A 16888-nucleotide genomic window follows, 5' to 3' on the forward strand; every position below is an offset into this window, starting at 1 on the left:
GGGGGGGGGGGGCTGGAGGTTGAGCCGGGGGGATTCATGACTGACAGGCATGAGATCCTATGGGGAATGAGTAACGGACCAACTGGAGCTGGGAAACCCTCCCAAAGGCAATTAAGGGTAAAGGACGACAAAAATATTTGATAAACTTTTTTTCCCTCTCGCTCTCTCTCGCTCTCTCTCTCTCTCGCTCTCTCTCTCGCTCTCTCTCTCTCTGTCTTGAACGGGGAAGAAGAGGGAGAAGCTCCGGGGATGGCGATGGAGCTAGAATGAAAGACCCGACTCTATCTGGGAAATATGTTCCGGAAAAGACTGTGAGATATCCCGAGCGAGGAGGATTTGATTTGGACCGCAAAAAGCTGCAACGATCCGAGCAAAAGAAGCAGCTCTCATCGTGTGGAATCAGCGTGGAAAAGTTGCTCAAGTTACACCAAAACTTTTCCAAGAGCAGGGACATTGGCGCAATGACACGCACATAGGAGAAGGTTTTGGGAATATCCTATTTTCGAGGCGCGCCGAAGGCGTCAAAGTCGCTGTGTTTGACCCAAGGAGATAAGACTGTATCGCTGTATCTGTATCCTGTCCTTGCTGCCGGAGGGCGATGGGGGCCGCGCCGGGCTCGGGCTGGGAGGAGGGCGAGTTCGAGTTCAAGCTGGTGTTTGAGGAGGACCCGCCGCCGCGGCAGAGCCAGGGACCGTCCCCGGTGCGCACGGCCGAGCCGGAGAGCTCCGGTCTCGGGGAGGGAAGTGAGGGCACCCTGCTGCACCTGGAGTCCTCCAGCAGCAGCAGCAGCAACCAGGGTCAGAGTCTTTTCTGGGGTTGTTGAATGTGTTGAAGTAAAAGGCGCACACTGGATAGAGATGGTCTGAGTGGCCAGGCGGGCTTCTAATGCATGGGAACTTGTGTGTGTGTGTGTGTGTGTGTGTGTGTGTGTGTGTTTGTGTGTGACAGATCAAACACAGTCCCACTTGAAGTCACTGAGTTTCTTGATGAGTGTGCAGACATGCAGATTCACTGATGTTGCCTTCGTTTTGAACATCTTCCCGCTCTTCTTGCTCTGCAGCCTCTCATGAATTTCAGGTTCTGAAAAAACAACGTAGTTCGTAGTGTGTCTTTGGCACAAACAACAAAAACAGTGAATTTAGAGCCTGGTCTTATATTTTTAAAAAGTCTTGATTCTGACTTTGTTATAAAACTTCTAAACAGCAGAAAACTCAACTGGGGAAAGATTCACAATTATTTTTCACTTTCTTGACAGGGAGAATTGTACGACGTTTGCGAACATTTTGACACTTTGAGGCAGAAAAAAAAGGTAACATACCTTACTGAGTGGATGTTGCTTCATCATTGCAGCTCTGGACGTCTGTGACAAAAGGCTGAGCAGGCTGTAGTGAGGCTGCGCCTTTGTGGCCACAGACACTGGTTGGTAAATGTGCTCCAAGGTCGTCATCAACAAACCTAAAATGCATGCTGCAAAAACAGCCCTCACCTTTAAGCAAGAACTTCTCACATCAGTTAAAGTAAACTGTAAAGAGATTCTCTGAAGGTGCTGTCATTAAGAAGTTGGTCTTGGCTCTTTTCACATCCTCTCATAAGTTGTTGTATCAGGGTTTTTCCTGGCTAGTTTTTCCGGTTGAGTGTTGGAACTGTTTGTGCCTGCAGTTGCAGTAGCCCCCTTTTCGCCTATAGAGGGCGCAGTGCGTTTATTTATCTGTGTTTTTCCACAGTCTGTGTAATTTACAGGAAGTGAGGTACCTGGAATTTGTTTTGTTTCTGCTCCATAACGAGAGATACTCGGATGTTAACTTTTCGTCCAGCTGTTTGTTTTGCCCTTGTGGTGGCAATATAAGTGAGTACATTTATCATTGTTAGAGTGCAAAGTGTTTCGTTGAATTTGACACTATGTAATTAATATAACGATCGAGATCTGATCGCGGACTTTTTCCACCACAGATCTATAGATATTAGATCCGCTATCTCTGCAATGTATTTATATCGGTTGTCAATTTATGTTTTCTGTACTTTGTGTTTCAGTTTCACAATTTTTGGCATTAAACCTGTCCAACTACAACTACTTGCCTGTTCCTTGGAGGTCATGATGTCATAAAGAGTTTAGCTGGCTGTGAATCCCAGTGTACGACAGGAGTCACACTGGGTGGAACAGCACAGGTTGTATCAGGGTTTTTCTTGGCCAAACATTGGGCTGGGATGGTACTAAGCCGTATGACTACCAAACTATACTTTCTTTACCTCTCCAGCCACTGCGGGTCAAAGCCACTCACTCTATGCTTTTCAGAATATCTGGGAAGAATGAGACGTATTTATTGATATATGCTGTTTTACTGGTGTGTTCGTGTCAGATTGAAGGTAAAACCTATTTATTTCTACTAATATTTCAAGTTTTGGATTGCCTCCTTTTATCTTTAAATTGTGGTTGTTGTACTTCAGCACTGAAACATGTAAAAGACATGAAATGAGACTAAGGGAGGGCAGGTGAGGAACAAACTAAATTAGAAGAAAATGAAATGTAGTAATAGCTGTCAAGCAGAAAAAACAAGAATACTGGAGTATAAAAAATGTAAAATGGGAACATATACCCAAAAGTAATAATAAAAAAGGATAAAGATGAATTTATTAAACTTTATTTGGAAAGCACCCTACAGGAAACACAGCTCAAAGAAGAACAGAAATAAAATGTAAAAAATATGGTGAACTTGCTGTATAAACTTTGTTTCTCCCAGTAAGATAGAAAACTGTTTACAGCCACGTGATCTGACACAAACAAATAAGGGATTTATTGTAAGTCAGGCAGATATTGAAATAAATGTATGATGCTAAATTGTACTTCATGGAAATGTAGGAGAGGTGGCCACATGTGGCAGGTACGTCTAGTCCAGTGTGAGAGGAGCTGCTGTTGCCTACATTTATATTTTTCCATAGAAAAACTAGTGAGTAGAAACCTAAATAACAAAAAACTGACTTCCTTTATTTGATCAGTGAATTTGAACCTCTTAATGATCATTATTTCACTGATTGTAGCAAGCAGTGTCATTCTACAGTAATCTTGAATAACTCACTTCTCTGACCACAGGTGTGTGGTATAGACACTATACTCCTTATACCTAAATGCCAAAGTGTCTGACAGTAACAATAATAATTCATATGAAGATTTTCTTAGCTTGGAAAAGATATTGGTAATAGTTACATAAAAGAAAGCTAAAAGCTTGTTCCATTAGAATAATTAGAAAGAACTACAGGAGTTTGCATGTTTCTCTCATGTTCTGTACAGAATAAGTATCTACAGAGAATGGATGGTTGCATGAAATAATCACAAACTATTCCACAAAAAGAAGTTAAGTGTAAAAAGTCCATCACCTTTGTGACATTTGACAGACAGACAGACAGACAGACAGATAGATAGATAGATAGATAGATAGATAGATAGATTCTTTATTGCTCTGTAGCCATGGAAACTCTTAGCTCTAAGCTGCTCGCCAAAAACTCATGGCTCTTAGTAGTAATTTTTGCACTTTTTGCTTTTTTTATTTTTCTTTACCACAAGCTCCAAGTAACATGATTAGATGTGTATAAGAGACAGCTCCTCTGCTGGTCTGCACCTGAACATCTACACGATCATTTCAGAGATTGTAATGCGAGGGCAGGTTGAAGAGGAGATGAAGAGGTGCAATTATCTAAGAAGTCAGAAAAGAAAAGAAAAGAAAAGAAAAGAAAAGAAAAGAAAAGAAAAACATGCATTAGAGAAGAGCCTGAAAAATAAGCATCATTTTGTTCATAATTTTTCTTACCTGTTTATCATCTCACAACTCCTCTGATTTATCATTCATAAGAAGATCTAATTACCGTAGGATGAAGTATTACATTATCTTAATCATGTAAGATGAGGCTTCCCAATATTATGTGACTTAATCCTGCCGCTCTCTCCAACAACATATAAATGACTGTGTCATCAATAGTTTTAAGAGAAGAGAATCTCAAGAGGTAAATGTATTTATTTGCTGTTCCAGGTCTGACCACAGCTTCATTTGACAACCGTAGATGTGTCACTCTGGAGACTGGATGGTGAATTAGTCATAGCCAGTAGCAGGATTAATACTCAGGTGCCCTCAGCCACCACCAGTGTTAGGGACATGTATACACTTCTTAATTTCATTATAGTGCCCAGTTGTGCCATATGGGGATTGGGTAGGGGTATAGATTATCAGATTGTGCCCCTGATCACTTTTTTGAGGTTCAACTCAGGATACATCGTAAAATATTACCGTATACTTGATCTGTTAGACTTTAGATTAGCTTTATTGTGCTCAATAAGTGTTGGGTAAGTTTTCTTGGCTCATAAACTCCTCCGCTGGTCCATACACAAACATCTAAATCTTTATTTCATGTGAAAAATCCTCCAGCAGAAGAGTTGCCTCAGCACTGCAGCTTTAATCACTTGGAAATATTTTTGTTGCCAGGAAACATTTGAGGAGATTTTTCACCCCGAGTCTTAATTTGCTGGCAGTTGCTGTTGTGCGTCCCCGATGCCCAAAAATTGCCGGTATGGCCTGCCGCCACTGCAGTGCACCAGTGATCAATTGGAGCCTCGCTAATTACAGAGTAACTACTGTTTGGCTCCGTGTGGAGGCCGACCGCACCACGCTGGGGAAATGTTGTGGTGAGGACTGTGGTTTTGAGGGGTCGTGTCCTCATGAGGACGGTTGTTTGGCACAGTTCTGTTGAGCATGTTTTCTGAGAAAGCTCCAAATCATCTTCATAACTGTCAGGATTAGCAGCAGAGTCGGGTTTGTGATTCTTAAAAAGTGTAAGATTTGGATCAGTGAGACAAAAACTAAACTTCATGATTTGGTTAGAATCAAAAATAGTTCTTCTCACGCAAAGTAGAGTTTAAAAAAAAGTGCTGGGGGGGGGCATTTAGTAAATTGTTGCCATATGACTGGGAGATTATGGAATATAAGACTAAACTCCACTCTAATATTAATCAAGTTTACTACATATATATATATAAGGATGAACTCCTTGAGATGTATGACATGAAGCTACGTTGTCACTTGGTTCCTGCAGATGCCTTTAGTTTTATTCCTCTGATGATCATTTCTGAGCAGATTCTATCATTTGTAATAATTCAATAAAATGTCCTGTCAGAAAAAAAAATATATATATATATATAAAAGAAAGAAATCATGTGTGAATGATGAACCTTTTCAGTGTTATAAATTAATTATAATTATTACCTTTGCCCAGGGCCAGACTAACTGTTTTCCCCCCTTTCCAGCCTTTGTGCTAAGCTAAGCTAACTGTCTCCTGGCTCCAGCTTCATATTTACAGTACAGACATGAGAGCAGTATAAATCGTCGTATCTAACGCTCAGCAAGAAAGCAGTAAATTATTATATATATTTCACAAAAAGGTCAAACTATTCCTTTATATTAAAAGTGACGAAAATGCAGCACTTTTGTGAAAGACGCTAACTGTGCACTTCCTGAGAAAACGTTCCAGTTGCACGCATCGTCCATATGGCAACAATTACAGTGCAGTAAATCAAGGAAAACTGATGTGTAATGAATGATGCAGGCATGTTGATGATATAAAAAAAAGAATCTTTACTTACCACAAATTGTGTTTACAATATTTTGATTGACATCTAATGAGTCTTTCTCGTGCCAGATGTAAAAGAACAGCAGGTCTCCAGAGTTAACTGTCATCATGCGGTTCTGAAGAAGGATCGATTCGAGGTCACATGACCCCGAAAAACCCACAACATGTGATATGAAAAGAAAGTGTGTGGAGAAAAAAAAAGCAAGCCAGAAAATAAATTGTTTTATAAATTGTTGCCATGTGGAAGTAAAGGTGAATATTTGGGGAAAGAAAACGCTTCAAACTCTTCATTAGCAGCAGTTGGTTATCAGCACTTTTGTCCAGAGGATGCTCTCAAGTGTTTTTTCAGTGTGTGCTCTGTTGCCTGTGTTTGCCGTGTTTCCTCACTCTCAAACCGAAGATTATTCACTTTTTCAGTTACGGACAACCACTTGGCTGCCACTCATGCAGGACACTCAATCAGCATCCCCAGTCCGCCGCCCTCAGCCAGTCAGCGGGCTGGGATGCATTCCCCGCCTCCGCGAAGGGCCCCGGTCAGAGAGTTCAGCGGGACCTATGAGAGCCTGCCAGCGCGTTCTGTACAGGTAAGACAACCTCTGTATCCTCAGACAGTTTGAACCTCAAAAAGGTTTATGAGTCATTCTGCACCTTTTGCATATTTTCCCCCATTAATAAGGTGAGATGAGCTGTGGGTCCCGCACTCACCATGACATGTGGTCTTTCTCAATACAATCACAAACTTTATCTCTGTCATCACGTATAAATTACTACAGCTACCCTGCATTCATGTAGTGGTCATCACTCACAACTGGAAATTGCCTAATTTAGAGCTAAGCTAAATCTACTGCACATTTCTGTGAAGGTAAACTGAGGCTTAGAACAGACATCACTTCTCAAACTGAGGGAGCTGTCGAAGTCTCAATCCAAAAACAGCAATGTCTGGCTCTTCCCATTTTTGTTGATGCGAAATCCAGGGACACTTTATCAGTAACGACCTCTTTCAAAACCATATCAAAGGCAGACAGCCAATGTTCTCATGTGGTCCAAGCAGCATTAATTTAAGCTTCCATTAATCTGAACATTTTGCTGATTTATTTCAGTTTAGTCAATGTCACATTATTTACAAGCAGGGAGATCTATTCTTTCTTGTTGCATTTATCTCCTTCACCATCTGAGGTTATGTGGTGTGAAATTGTGCAGACAAACACGATAAGCAAACATGGATGTTGGTTAAGTGAATTAATTTTTGCATCACAAAGTAGCTGTTCAGTGGCTTTCTTCAGCAGAAGTGATAGTAGTTTGGAAACAGTTCCTGCTCTCAGCTGCATTACTTCATGGTCACAATGTAACTAACTGTTAAGGAAGCTAAATGGTGACTGTGATAGATTTTGTAAATCATTTGAAATTGATTACTGTCTCGAATGTAGGTAATCAATCCAAAAATTCAGAATATCCCTTTAACGTGACTTCACGTTATATGTTTTGTCCAACCAACAGTCCAAGTCTAAAAGTTTCCAGTGATGAAAAACAGAGAAAAACAAAAAATCGTGGAAAAATATTTGGCGGTTTTGCTCATTAAATAACTTGGACAATTAGTTGATCATTAAAAATTCATCATTTTCTGTCTATGCACTGAGAGATAGAATTAAGACGATGAATCATCTTCTGTCCAGGTTTCAGAGTCTCGTGTGGTCGAGTGTCCCAGCATCCAGATAACCACCATCTCCCCTGAAGACGACCCAGCGCCCACCATTTCCAGCTACTGGGACATGGGCGGCGGAGGTGGGTGGGACCGAGAGCGCCTCTACCTCCCCCTGCTGGACCCCTTTACCTACCGTGATAGATGCCCCGGCTCCCTCAGCCCCAGCCCGGCTTCCAGCCCCTCCTCCCGCGGCTGGCTGAGCCCCGCCTCCAGCTGCGACTCCCTGCTGGTGGAGGAAGAGGAGCTCAACGAGGCCACCATCAATTTTGGGCTCTCGCCGTCATCGAGGCCCACCTCCCCCGGGGGCAAAAAACGCAGGAACTCCCCCCTGGCTTCCCCCTGTACCTCACGCAGGAGCAGTTACTCAGAGGAGCTGCACGGGTGCAACCTAGACTGTGGAGACTCCACCCCTCAGTCGCAAGCTCCACCCAGCAGCTGTGAGCTCAGCATCCCACAGAAAACCAGGAAGACGTCATTGGAGCAGGTGAAGAGGCTGGTTTTGGTTTTGTGGTAAAATATGACATTTTATAGAATTTAGATTGCCCCGCAGTGGTGACCCTCACTTTCTGTCCTCCAGTTGTCTCCCAGGGAGGTGGATCAGGAGCAGGCTCCAGGCCACATCTCCCCCTGCCCGCTGCCAGAGACCCAGCAGACCAGGAGAGAGCCCCCCTCTCTGGGCATGGACTACCTCTCTGTGCCCCCTGCTCTGGCCTGGGGCAGGGCCCGAGCCAGCGCCCACAGCCCTCTGTTCAGGCACGGACACACACTCACACACAATTATCAGAGTTATCAGTTACCAAGATAAAGAGCTAACGAAGTTTTTATTGCAATACAATTAGAGTAGATGTGGATGAGACGTGATCATCACTTTCAACAAAACCTAAATTCATTTACATTAATTGAAAGTACAATTTTAACAGTATTAATAATCACTAAGGTTTGGTGCTTACTGTGTTGGCTGTTTTGCACCTGTCATGTTTGCATGTGTAAATTATATGTAAATCTCATTAGTTGCTCCACTAAATAGTTCATCTGCACCTGTGGCGCGTCTCCGCCCCGACTGTGTTCTCTGTTCCCGAGTAAAACCATAATGATTTTCTGATCCAATGCTAGGTCTAATGCTCTGCCGCCACTCGACTGGCCGCTGCCGTCCCAGTTTGACCAGTACGAGCTGCGTATCGAGGTGCAGCCCCGTCCGCACCACAGAGCCCACTACGAGACGGAGGGCAGCAGGGGAGCCGTCAAGGCTGCGCCGACAGGACATCCCGTCGTCAAGGTGAAGCACAGACCTGCAGATTTACATACATACAGCTTCTGAAAGATGTATTTACATTTTTAGTGCAGATACAGATTTGTCAGAATAAACTCTGACTGATGTTACATTTAATGTAATTTCTAATCCAGCTGAGGTAGAAAATTAGTGTGAAAAGTTTTGTGTTTGTAATAGTGGAACAAAGTCTGAGGACCCATGTCGTGGCTCACTGCTGCTGGCCTCATCACAGTTTGATGTCATCCCTCACACTGGGTCTCTCTTCACAGCTGTGTGGATACACAGAGAGGAAACCGCTGTCTCTTCAGGTTTTCGTTGGAACAGCTGACGACAGATCCATCAGGCCACATCCTTTCTATCAGATACACAGGTACTGAACTGGACTGAACTTTCCATTTCAAATCAAACTTATTGCCGAGCACATAGATATTTGAGGGACACGACATACTGTGTATTCACAGGGCTCGTCGTGCGATCACTGTGGCTTTAGTCATTGCGTAATCTGCCACCAGCTGCTTGTTGTGTTGGTCTAGGAGATGTTTTTTGCGCTGGTCATCGTCAGTGTGGCTTGTTCTATGATGAGAGCATCAGCTTAAAGTAGAAAATGTAGGAATATTATTTGAACATGGCTTACAGGGATGTTGTTTTTTGGTTGGCGGCCAGTTCTCAAACTCAAACCTTCAGATGCAGCGTATCACTCTGCATTAAGATTCATCACTGGAGATGGTTACGGGACACAACATTACTTCATATACCAAATAAAACTGGCCTGCCTGTGAGGAAGACCTGCTTTCTTTTTACGGTGTCCCACACACTTTGAAAATGCTTCAACAAAACTTAAAGTTGACCTCATTAATGCAGCTGAGACAAAGGTTTAATTGTTAATTTTATTGATTCTAATTGTCATTGCTTTTAATTTTTAATTGTTTTTATTCTTGTTTAATTTATTTATTTGTCTCATTGTCAAGTCAAGCCTACACTTTCACTTTTATCATCGTTACTTTTCACTATGTCGTTATAATTGACGTAGCAACGTATTCTTCTTTTTTACTGCTATTTGATTTTAGTCGTGTGTTTCTGAACCTCTGCCCCATTTAAAAGGAGGATTCACAAACAGTGCGTCCGAGGTTTTAAATCAGTAAATGAGTGAACAAATGTTCTTGCAAAATAAAAGTCCAGAGAGGAAAAGGTGCATCAAGAGGAAAGACGCTGTATGTCTGACTTTGCTATTATTTTTCTCAACTCCTTGTATCTTGGGGCATCTGTGGGATATTCTGGGACATCAACAGTTTATGATTTGTCTTTATTTGAAAATATTTAACTGATTTGACAGTTTCCTTACCAAACTGCATGTAGTTGTTCCTTTCATGGATAGATAGACGGATGTGCTTTTCAGGATACAGACTATGTGCAAGCGAGCGTAACCATCACAGCAAATGTGACATAGTGAATAAAAGTAGATAAAAATAATTAATGTAAGATACACATAGCCAAGTTTAGGGCTGCAACTGTTGATTATTTTCATTATCGATTAATGTATCAGATATATTTTTCAAGAAAAAAAAGAATGATTTAATGAAGAAAATATTATAAAAATGTTGAGCCAATATATTTTTTGCTTAATAAATCCCTTCAGTGGTTAATCAGTTATCAGAATTGTTTATAATGGAGCCCCTGTTATACCGTGCAGAGTTGACAGGAGCTGGAGCGTGCACACAGGGTTTACCAGATCTACCTCAGGGCTGGGATTCAGCCTAAACACTGTAACTGGAGGACTGTTAAATGTCGTTGTTTGTCCCTCTTCAGGGTGACAGGGAAGATGGTGGGTACTGCCAGTCATGAGAGCGTTCAGGCGGGGACCAAACTGCTGGACATCCCCCTCAACCCCGAGAACAACATGACTGCACTGTGAGTAGAAGAGAGACGTCCGGACAGAACAAGTCGTTGTTGTTTTTGCATGTCATTCAGCCTTATGCTCCAGTGTCAAGCTCATTTATAAGTTTACACTGTAAACTTGAGAGGGAGGCGAATCATTTAGATTCCTTTTACTGGACCACTGTTGAACAATGTGACTAAACAACAACAAGAAGTTTAAGGTACTTGTCCTTTAATTGAGTATTTCCATTTAAGCTACTTTAATTGTCTCAGATTTATAACCTCAGATTTATCTTGTGACTCTTTGGAGGGACCCGATAGTTAAAACTAGTTCCACTTCAAGCAGCTGCAACAGTAAAATGCTGCTCACACACTGATGTATAAGTATTATTTTTATATGATAATATATTAAAGGGAAACTGTAAGTACATTTCCTGATAATTATGCCATACTTAAGATCTGAGTCTGCTTAGTGCTAGTAAGAAAAGTGCTGAGCCCCTACCAACCAGTTCAGCATTTCACTTGCCGACAGTCTGTGCACCTAAATTTACAGTTTGAAAAAAAATCTTTTGTGCTGCAGCATTGACTGCGCAGGGATCCTGAAGCTGAGGAACTCGGACATCGAGCTGAGAAAAGGAGAAACGGACGTTGGCAGGAAGAACACGCGTGTTCGTCTGGTGTTTCGTACCCACCTCCCTCTAGCGCCCCCTGTGGCCCCGCCCGGCCGGGTCCTGGCTCTGCAGGTTGCCTCCATGCCCATCGAATGCTGTGAGTTGCCGGTCACGTATAGTTTTAAGGAAATGACTGTAGATGTGAGTGGGGGTGCGCTGGCCTCGGTAGAACTACTTCAGGTATGTGTTGGTCTGCAGAAGATTCCAAAAAAATAAGCAGACCAAAAAATTTGTTACATGTTTGTTTTGTTTTTATGTTCATGTTTATTCTCATTCTGACTTTTTTAGTTGTAAATTTGAAATAGTTACCTTTCAAAGGGAGAGCAGGGTTATGGGTGTCTGGTCACAGGTTAAGTGATTATCAGTTATCCCAGTTTAAAGACATGTGAGGGGAGCGTATTTACTGGTCTTGTTTCATTTGCCTCTTTCCGCCCTACCTCAGCCCAGCGTTCGGCCCAGGAGCTGCCTGTCATCGAGTCCGTCAGTCTCACGTCCTGCTCTGTGGAGGGCGGAGAGGAACTTCTGCTGAGCGGCACCAACTTCCTGCCTATCTCCAGAGTCGTTTTCATGGAGAGAGGGACAGGTGAGTGTTCACAGAGGAGGCCAAATGCTAATAATGTGATTTCTGATCAGAAATGTGAGCTAGTTAACAGAAAACAGGAGTGTAAGGGTGAGTAAGGATTTGCTTTACAATTGGAGATAAAAGTTCAGATATGATCACTGAGTCTGAACGTATATTTGAATTAATTTCTTTAACAGTTAGAGTAATAAGAAAGTAGTTCAGACAATCGCAGAACAGTGTTCCACAAATTCAATCTTTGAGGGTATATATATATACATATATACTAGCTCAATATTAATCAATACTCAGCTCAGTACAGTGTGTGCTGGTTTTGATCTTTCTATAAAGGCTGTTTAACAACAGTCAGTGATTCAGATGTTGTACAGATGGAAATCACACTGCCCTTGAAGTAAATCAGGGAGCTTTCCCTCAGTCACAGTCATGAATAAATAGTTTTTATTTATTGGTGTCAGATTTTTTTTTAAAGTTGTGAAACAGGATTAATGTTCCTCGGGAGGATAGTAAAGGCATTTCAGGATGCTGGATACACAGCACCATGATTTTTAGATCAAATGTTGGTAGATTTTTATGAAATAAGATGGTTAAATACATTGAATTAGTCAGGAACAGACAAACCCATCATTATTTATTCTGGTGAATAATAGGAGACGTAATGAGCTTCATACTTATTTCTGGGGTTAAAAATCAGCAGCTTCTTATAGAATCACATGCTAACCTCCAGTTTTTCTGTACTTTCTGTGTGTGCGTGCGTGCGTGTGTGTGTATGCGTGCGTCACACTTGTCCTTAATTCTGCCTTATGTTCTTATCTATCAGATGGTAAATTACAGTGGGAGGAGGAGGCTCATGTCGACCGTGACAACAGCAATGAGGTAATTTAGCACGTGTGATGTCAGTCTGAAAAAACGTAACTGATTCTGAACAGATGAACTTTTCATCACTGATCAAGCTGTAATTTAAATCAGCAGATACAATCATATGATCCGATGAATCTCTTCCATGTCTGTGATATGTTATGTCCACACCTCTCTCTCTCTCCTGGTAGTGTTTGTTGTGTGTGAGAGTTCCCGCCTACAGCGACCTGTCCGTCAGTCGGCCGGTGTCGGTCAGTCTTTATGTCTCCAACGGGAAGAGGAAAAGAAGCAGCACTCACTGCTTCAAGTATCTGCCCAGTGAGTGTCCATTCCCACCTTATTCCCCTCTGAAGTTTGTGTGTTTCGAATTGGAGGTCAGACGTGTTAAAACCATCCCTGCTTTTTAGATTTACATTTTCTACATCGCTGCAGTGGGTGTGTACAGAATATATATGCGAACAATTGAAACTACATTTATTTTTTTAACATTCCCTTCATAAATCAAATACATATCAGTATATAGATATATGCATGATCACATAGATATTTATTTCTCTCCATAAATTTAAGTAAACGTTGTCTATACATATAAGTTTATTTCACATAAATGTACTTCCTGAACAAACTAATCAAGTCCCGCTCTGTCACATGTGATCATTGTGTATGATATTTCTTTGATCAGATATTTCCTGATCTAAATTTACAGATCTATAGCATATTTTGTAAAACTGAAAAAAAAAAAAAATGTACGTTCATATTCCCAAATCAAAGGTATCGACAAAACAGTAAGTTTTTCATGTAATTATCAAAACTAAGGAAATGCATTGACAGTTATTTTTAAAAAATGACATCTTGATTGCATCTGTGGATGTATATCTCATCTTCCTAAAACCAGCATTCACGTCATGTGGTGTCACCTTTCTGAGCCACAATATAAGCGATATTCAATGGGTATTCAAAATCATATTAGGAGGATAGTGTGTTAATATTAACAGAAATGTATTTTGCATGTGCAACGTTTCTCCCTGAAGTTATGTTTAAAGAAGAGGACCCTCTGCTGTCCCGGCCCTCTGTGCTGCCCCTGGACAGGGGGACCGTGTGTCCTGTGGGGGGTCAACCCAGGATGGACAGGGGGTTCCATGTGAGAGGTGATCCAGTGGCTGATGATCGAGGCCTGGGCTTCCAGCTGCCCCCTTACCCCTCCACCTATTCTCCTCCCTGCGCCACCATGAGCTACCACGAGGAGTACTGCTCTAAACCCGATGCAGCGGTGGAGGAGCCCGGCGGGTCCAGAGCAGCCCTGTCCGAGCGTCACCCCAGCTTCGAGAACCTGGAACTGGGCTTCACCGAGCTCCTTCCCCCTCTGTACCCCCGCGGCCCGCAGCCTCCCTCCCCTTCCCCTTCTCCGTGGCTGGACTCACCCTACCTCTCCTCCTCACCCTCTCCCTCTCACTCCTCCTCTCTCAGCCCGTTCCCCGCTGGCAGTCCTATCTCGACCTCCCCTCTGCCTCCCATCCCCACCTCCCCTTACCCCCAGTACTCTGCTTATCCTCAGGAGGCATGTCCCTCCCCTCCCTCCAACCCCAGCCACTATCAGGACATCTGCCCTGCACCCTACTCCCATTATGAGGGCTGGGACCCCCAGGGAAGGGTGCTGGGGATGGGACATGGGGGAGAGAGGGATGCCAAGATCCAGGAGTGCCCCCTGGAGTTTAACAACTCAGTGTCTATGCACCAAATTACCTTTGAAGAAGGTGAGTTACATGTATTGATCCTCATGTTGAGGAGGGTAAATATGTGGAAACGTTGAATTAGGTGGCTGCTTTGCAGACAAATGAAGTACATGGGTGAGATTGTAAATAGATAGTGAATGGAAAATGGCTGAATAAATAGTTACTGTATGTGCAGAGCTTTTCAGTATTTCACCTTTATGTTATAGTATTTTTATAATCTAGAAAAGGTGGAGCTGGGAATCAAACCGTAGACATTGCAGTTACCTGGTAACCAGCCTGGATGCCCTGTCTGCAGAGCTTTTGAATAGTTGAGTACAGTAATATCAGAGTTAAGTGTCTTTATATATGTGAAGCCACATTTTAAAACTAGGATATACTTTATGATTTTGTTTTGTTTTGTTGTTTTTTTTGTTGATATTGAATTATCATTTTTCCATTCATTGGTGGGTTAAACCATGTAGAGACACTCTCCTTACTCTTCTGTTGAGAAATGTTAGGCCATGTTATACTTGTCACTGTGGTGAAACCAGCTCCATCAAACTTTATCACATCGGAAATGATGAGGTTCATGTTACCTACACGGTCAGTTACAGTTTAACCGCATGATAAGAAACAACTTCAGTAAAAGTTTAAAGTCTGTTAAAGCTTGAATGTGCAGAAATTTACCAGATGGCACATTTTAATCCTGTAAATTGGGCAACACTCTCCACCATCTTTGCCAGTTACAGGAATCAGAAAATACAAATTTGGATAATGTTGTGAAGCCTGAGTGGAGCAGAAGTGGGGCGAGTACATGGCAAACACTGTGACTGAAAGTGATGAGAGTCTGAGAAGTCAAGTGTCAATCAAATATGCCCCAAAACAGACTCCTCTTAAAGGTTCTTAATGGATGTGGCTGTCGCTCAGTGACTACAAGCAAAGACATTTGACAATCTTAACTTCAATTTTAATTTTATGTTTAAGTGAATACCAATATTGATTTTTGAGAGTTTAGTCTGCCTAAGTTCTTTTAAAAAAAAATGTTTTATTAACACATAGCATAACAAATATTTTTGATAAGCAAACTATGTAACGGAGACACCGTTATTGAAGCTACCTCGAACGTACCTTTGACATCTCTAGAGTGCAATTTCTTGTTTCTTTTCGGCAGACATTTACAGTGATGTGGATATTTGATGATGAGCTAATATCAGCCAATATATATGCTGATATTACCATGAATTCCTCAGGCATTCTCTAAAACTTTCACCCCTGCTGGCTTCGTTATTTCCCAAGCGTTTTGTGCTGCTCAGCCATGAAGAATTGTGACATGAGCCAGCCGACAATGCAAAACATTTCAGCTGCAAAGTTTTTTTAAAAAGTGTGTTTAGCATCACTGAACTTTTTCCTTGTCACATTTACAAATACAAAAATGTGGCTTTATTATTTGTATGGGGACATAATAGCTGAGAGATTTCTGTCGAAGGACACACGTCATTCAGATGTTAGAATTACAGTGTTCTTACCTGGGTCAGCACTTCCTGGTTGAAGAGCAATGCATAAGCTTAAACTGCACCTTGACATGTATGATGTGGATAGATGGATGAAACAGTGATTTTCTCTCTTCTCTTCTCCACCACAGTGTCAGAGTTCATTGGAGAGGACATCCAGTCTTACCAGTCAGGCTCACAGATGGACAACCAGCCAAACTGAGCTCAGAGCAGCTGATTAACCCCCCCCCCCAGTTTGATATTCAGCATCATTTTAAATCCCTTGTGCACTTTGTATAAAGATGCGTCGCTTCAGTTACATGTGATATTGACTGGGGGAATTTGATTGCCAGGACACTGTTGTAATTATGATCACAGGTAATTGTTATGGTTTTATAAAGGGAAACTAATGTTTTTAACATGTTTTCAATATAAATTATACAAGAAGCTGCTTGGATCATGTGTTTTTTCTTTTGTGGGGAAAAAAACATAATTAACATTCATACAAAATGAATCTCGGGACTGAGGGAAAAAGGCTTAAACCCAATGGAAAACTAAATGGTTTAATAATGTACGGTATTTTCTTCAATCCCATGTAACTATAGAAATGTTTTTTTTTTTTGTTTAAGGCGACACAATTATTTATTTTTCCTGAAAGTGTCTTTATTTTAAGAAGCAGAAACGTCATCCATCCTGCAGTAAGTAGACGTTTCTCTACGCAGTTCCTGAATGTGATGGAAACTTTCTAAGTAAAGGCGACAGGATTTAAGATCCTGTGTTTCCAAACAGTGGCAATTATTTCTGAATTTCTGAATGTCAAAAAAACAACCACAAATGGCTGCTGTTAAGAAAGACCCGATGTTGCCCCCAAGCCTATCTTGTATCGGTAGATGTACCGTGACTGGTGTAAAGTTTAGGTGTTGAGACCAAAGGACAATTCTGTAAATCTGACCCCATGGAAGGATGATGTGACCGGGCTGTGACTGTCGAAGCTGTTTGACAGGTTTGCATGAGGAATAGTTTGTTAGATCCTCTCTAAGCAGAGCAGGTTTGCCTTGAGGAATAGTGCCACCTGGGGGGAGTCAGGACCAGAACGCCTGAACTGTCCTAAATCAGCGGT

The 16888-nt window shown here is 41.9% G+C and overlaps 1 protein-coding gene and 1 long non-coding RNA gene across 2 annotated transcripts; both read left to right on the top strand.

Moving 5' to 3' along the window:
* Nucleotides 1-137: 137 nt before the first annotated feature.
* nfatc4 (nuclear factor of activated T cells 4) lies at nucleotides 138-16215 on the top strand. The gene is made up of 13 exons (XM_023424430.2): nucleotides 138-797; nucleotides 6031-6197; nucleotides 7287-7799; nucleotides 7893-8068; nucleotides 8429-8591; nucleotides 8855-8955; nucleotides 10392-10493; nucleotides 11041-11228; nucleotides 11574-11714; nucleotides 12529-12584; nucleotides 12758-12884; nucleotides 13598-14320; nucleotides 15921-16215. The coding sequence occupies exons 1-13, from the start codon at nucleotides 599-601 to the stop codon at nucleotides 15989-15991; spliced, it is 2727 nt and encodes a 908-aa protein (XP_023280198.1). The 5' UTR covers nucleotides 138-598; the 3' UTR covers nucleotides 15992-16215.
* Nucleotides 814-2068, top strand: LOC111668405 (uncharacterized). Its single transcript, XR_002761727.2, has 2 exons — nucleotides 814-1846; nucleotides 2032-2068. It is a non-coding gene; the product is annotated as an uncharacterized LOC111668405 (long non-coding RNA).
* Nucleotides 16216-16888: the final 673 nt, after the last annotated feature.

This window comes from Seriola lalandi, unplaced genomic scaffold (genome assembly GCF_002814215.2).
Source record: "Seriola lalandi dorsalis isolate HSWRI2012SDOR001 ecotype SW California unplaced genomic scaffold, Sedor1 jcf7180002054736, whole genome shotgun sequence".
NCBI lineage: Eukaryota > Metazoa > Chordata > Actinopteri > Carangiformes > Carangidae > Seriola > Seriola lalandi.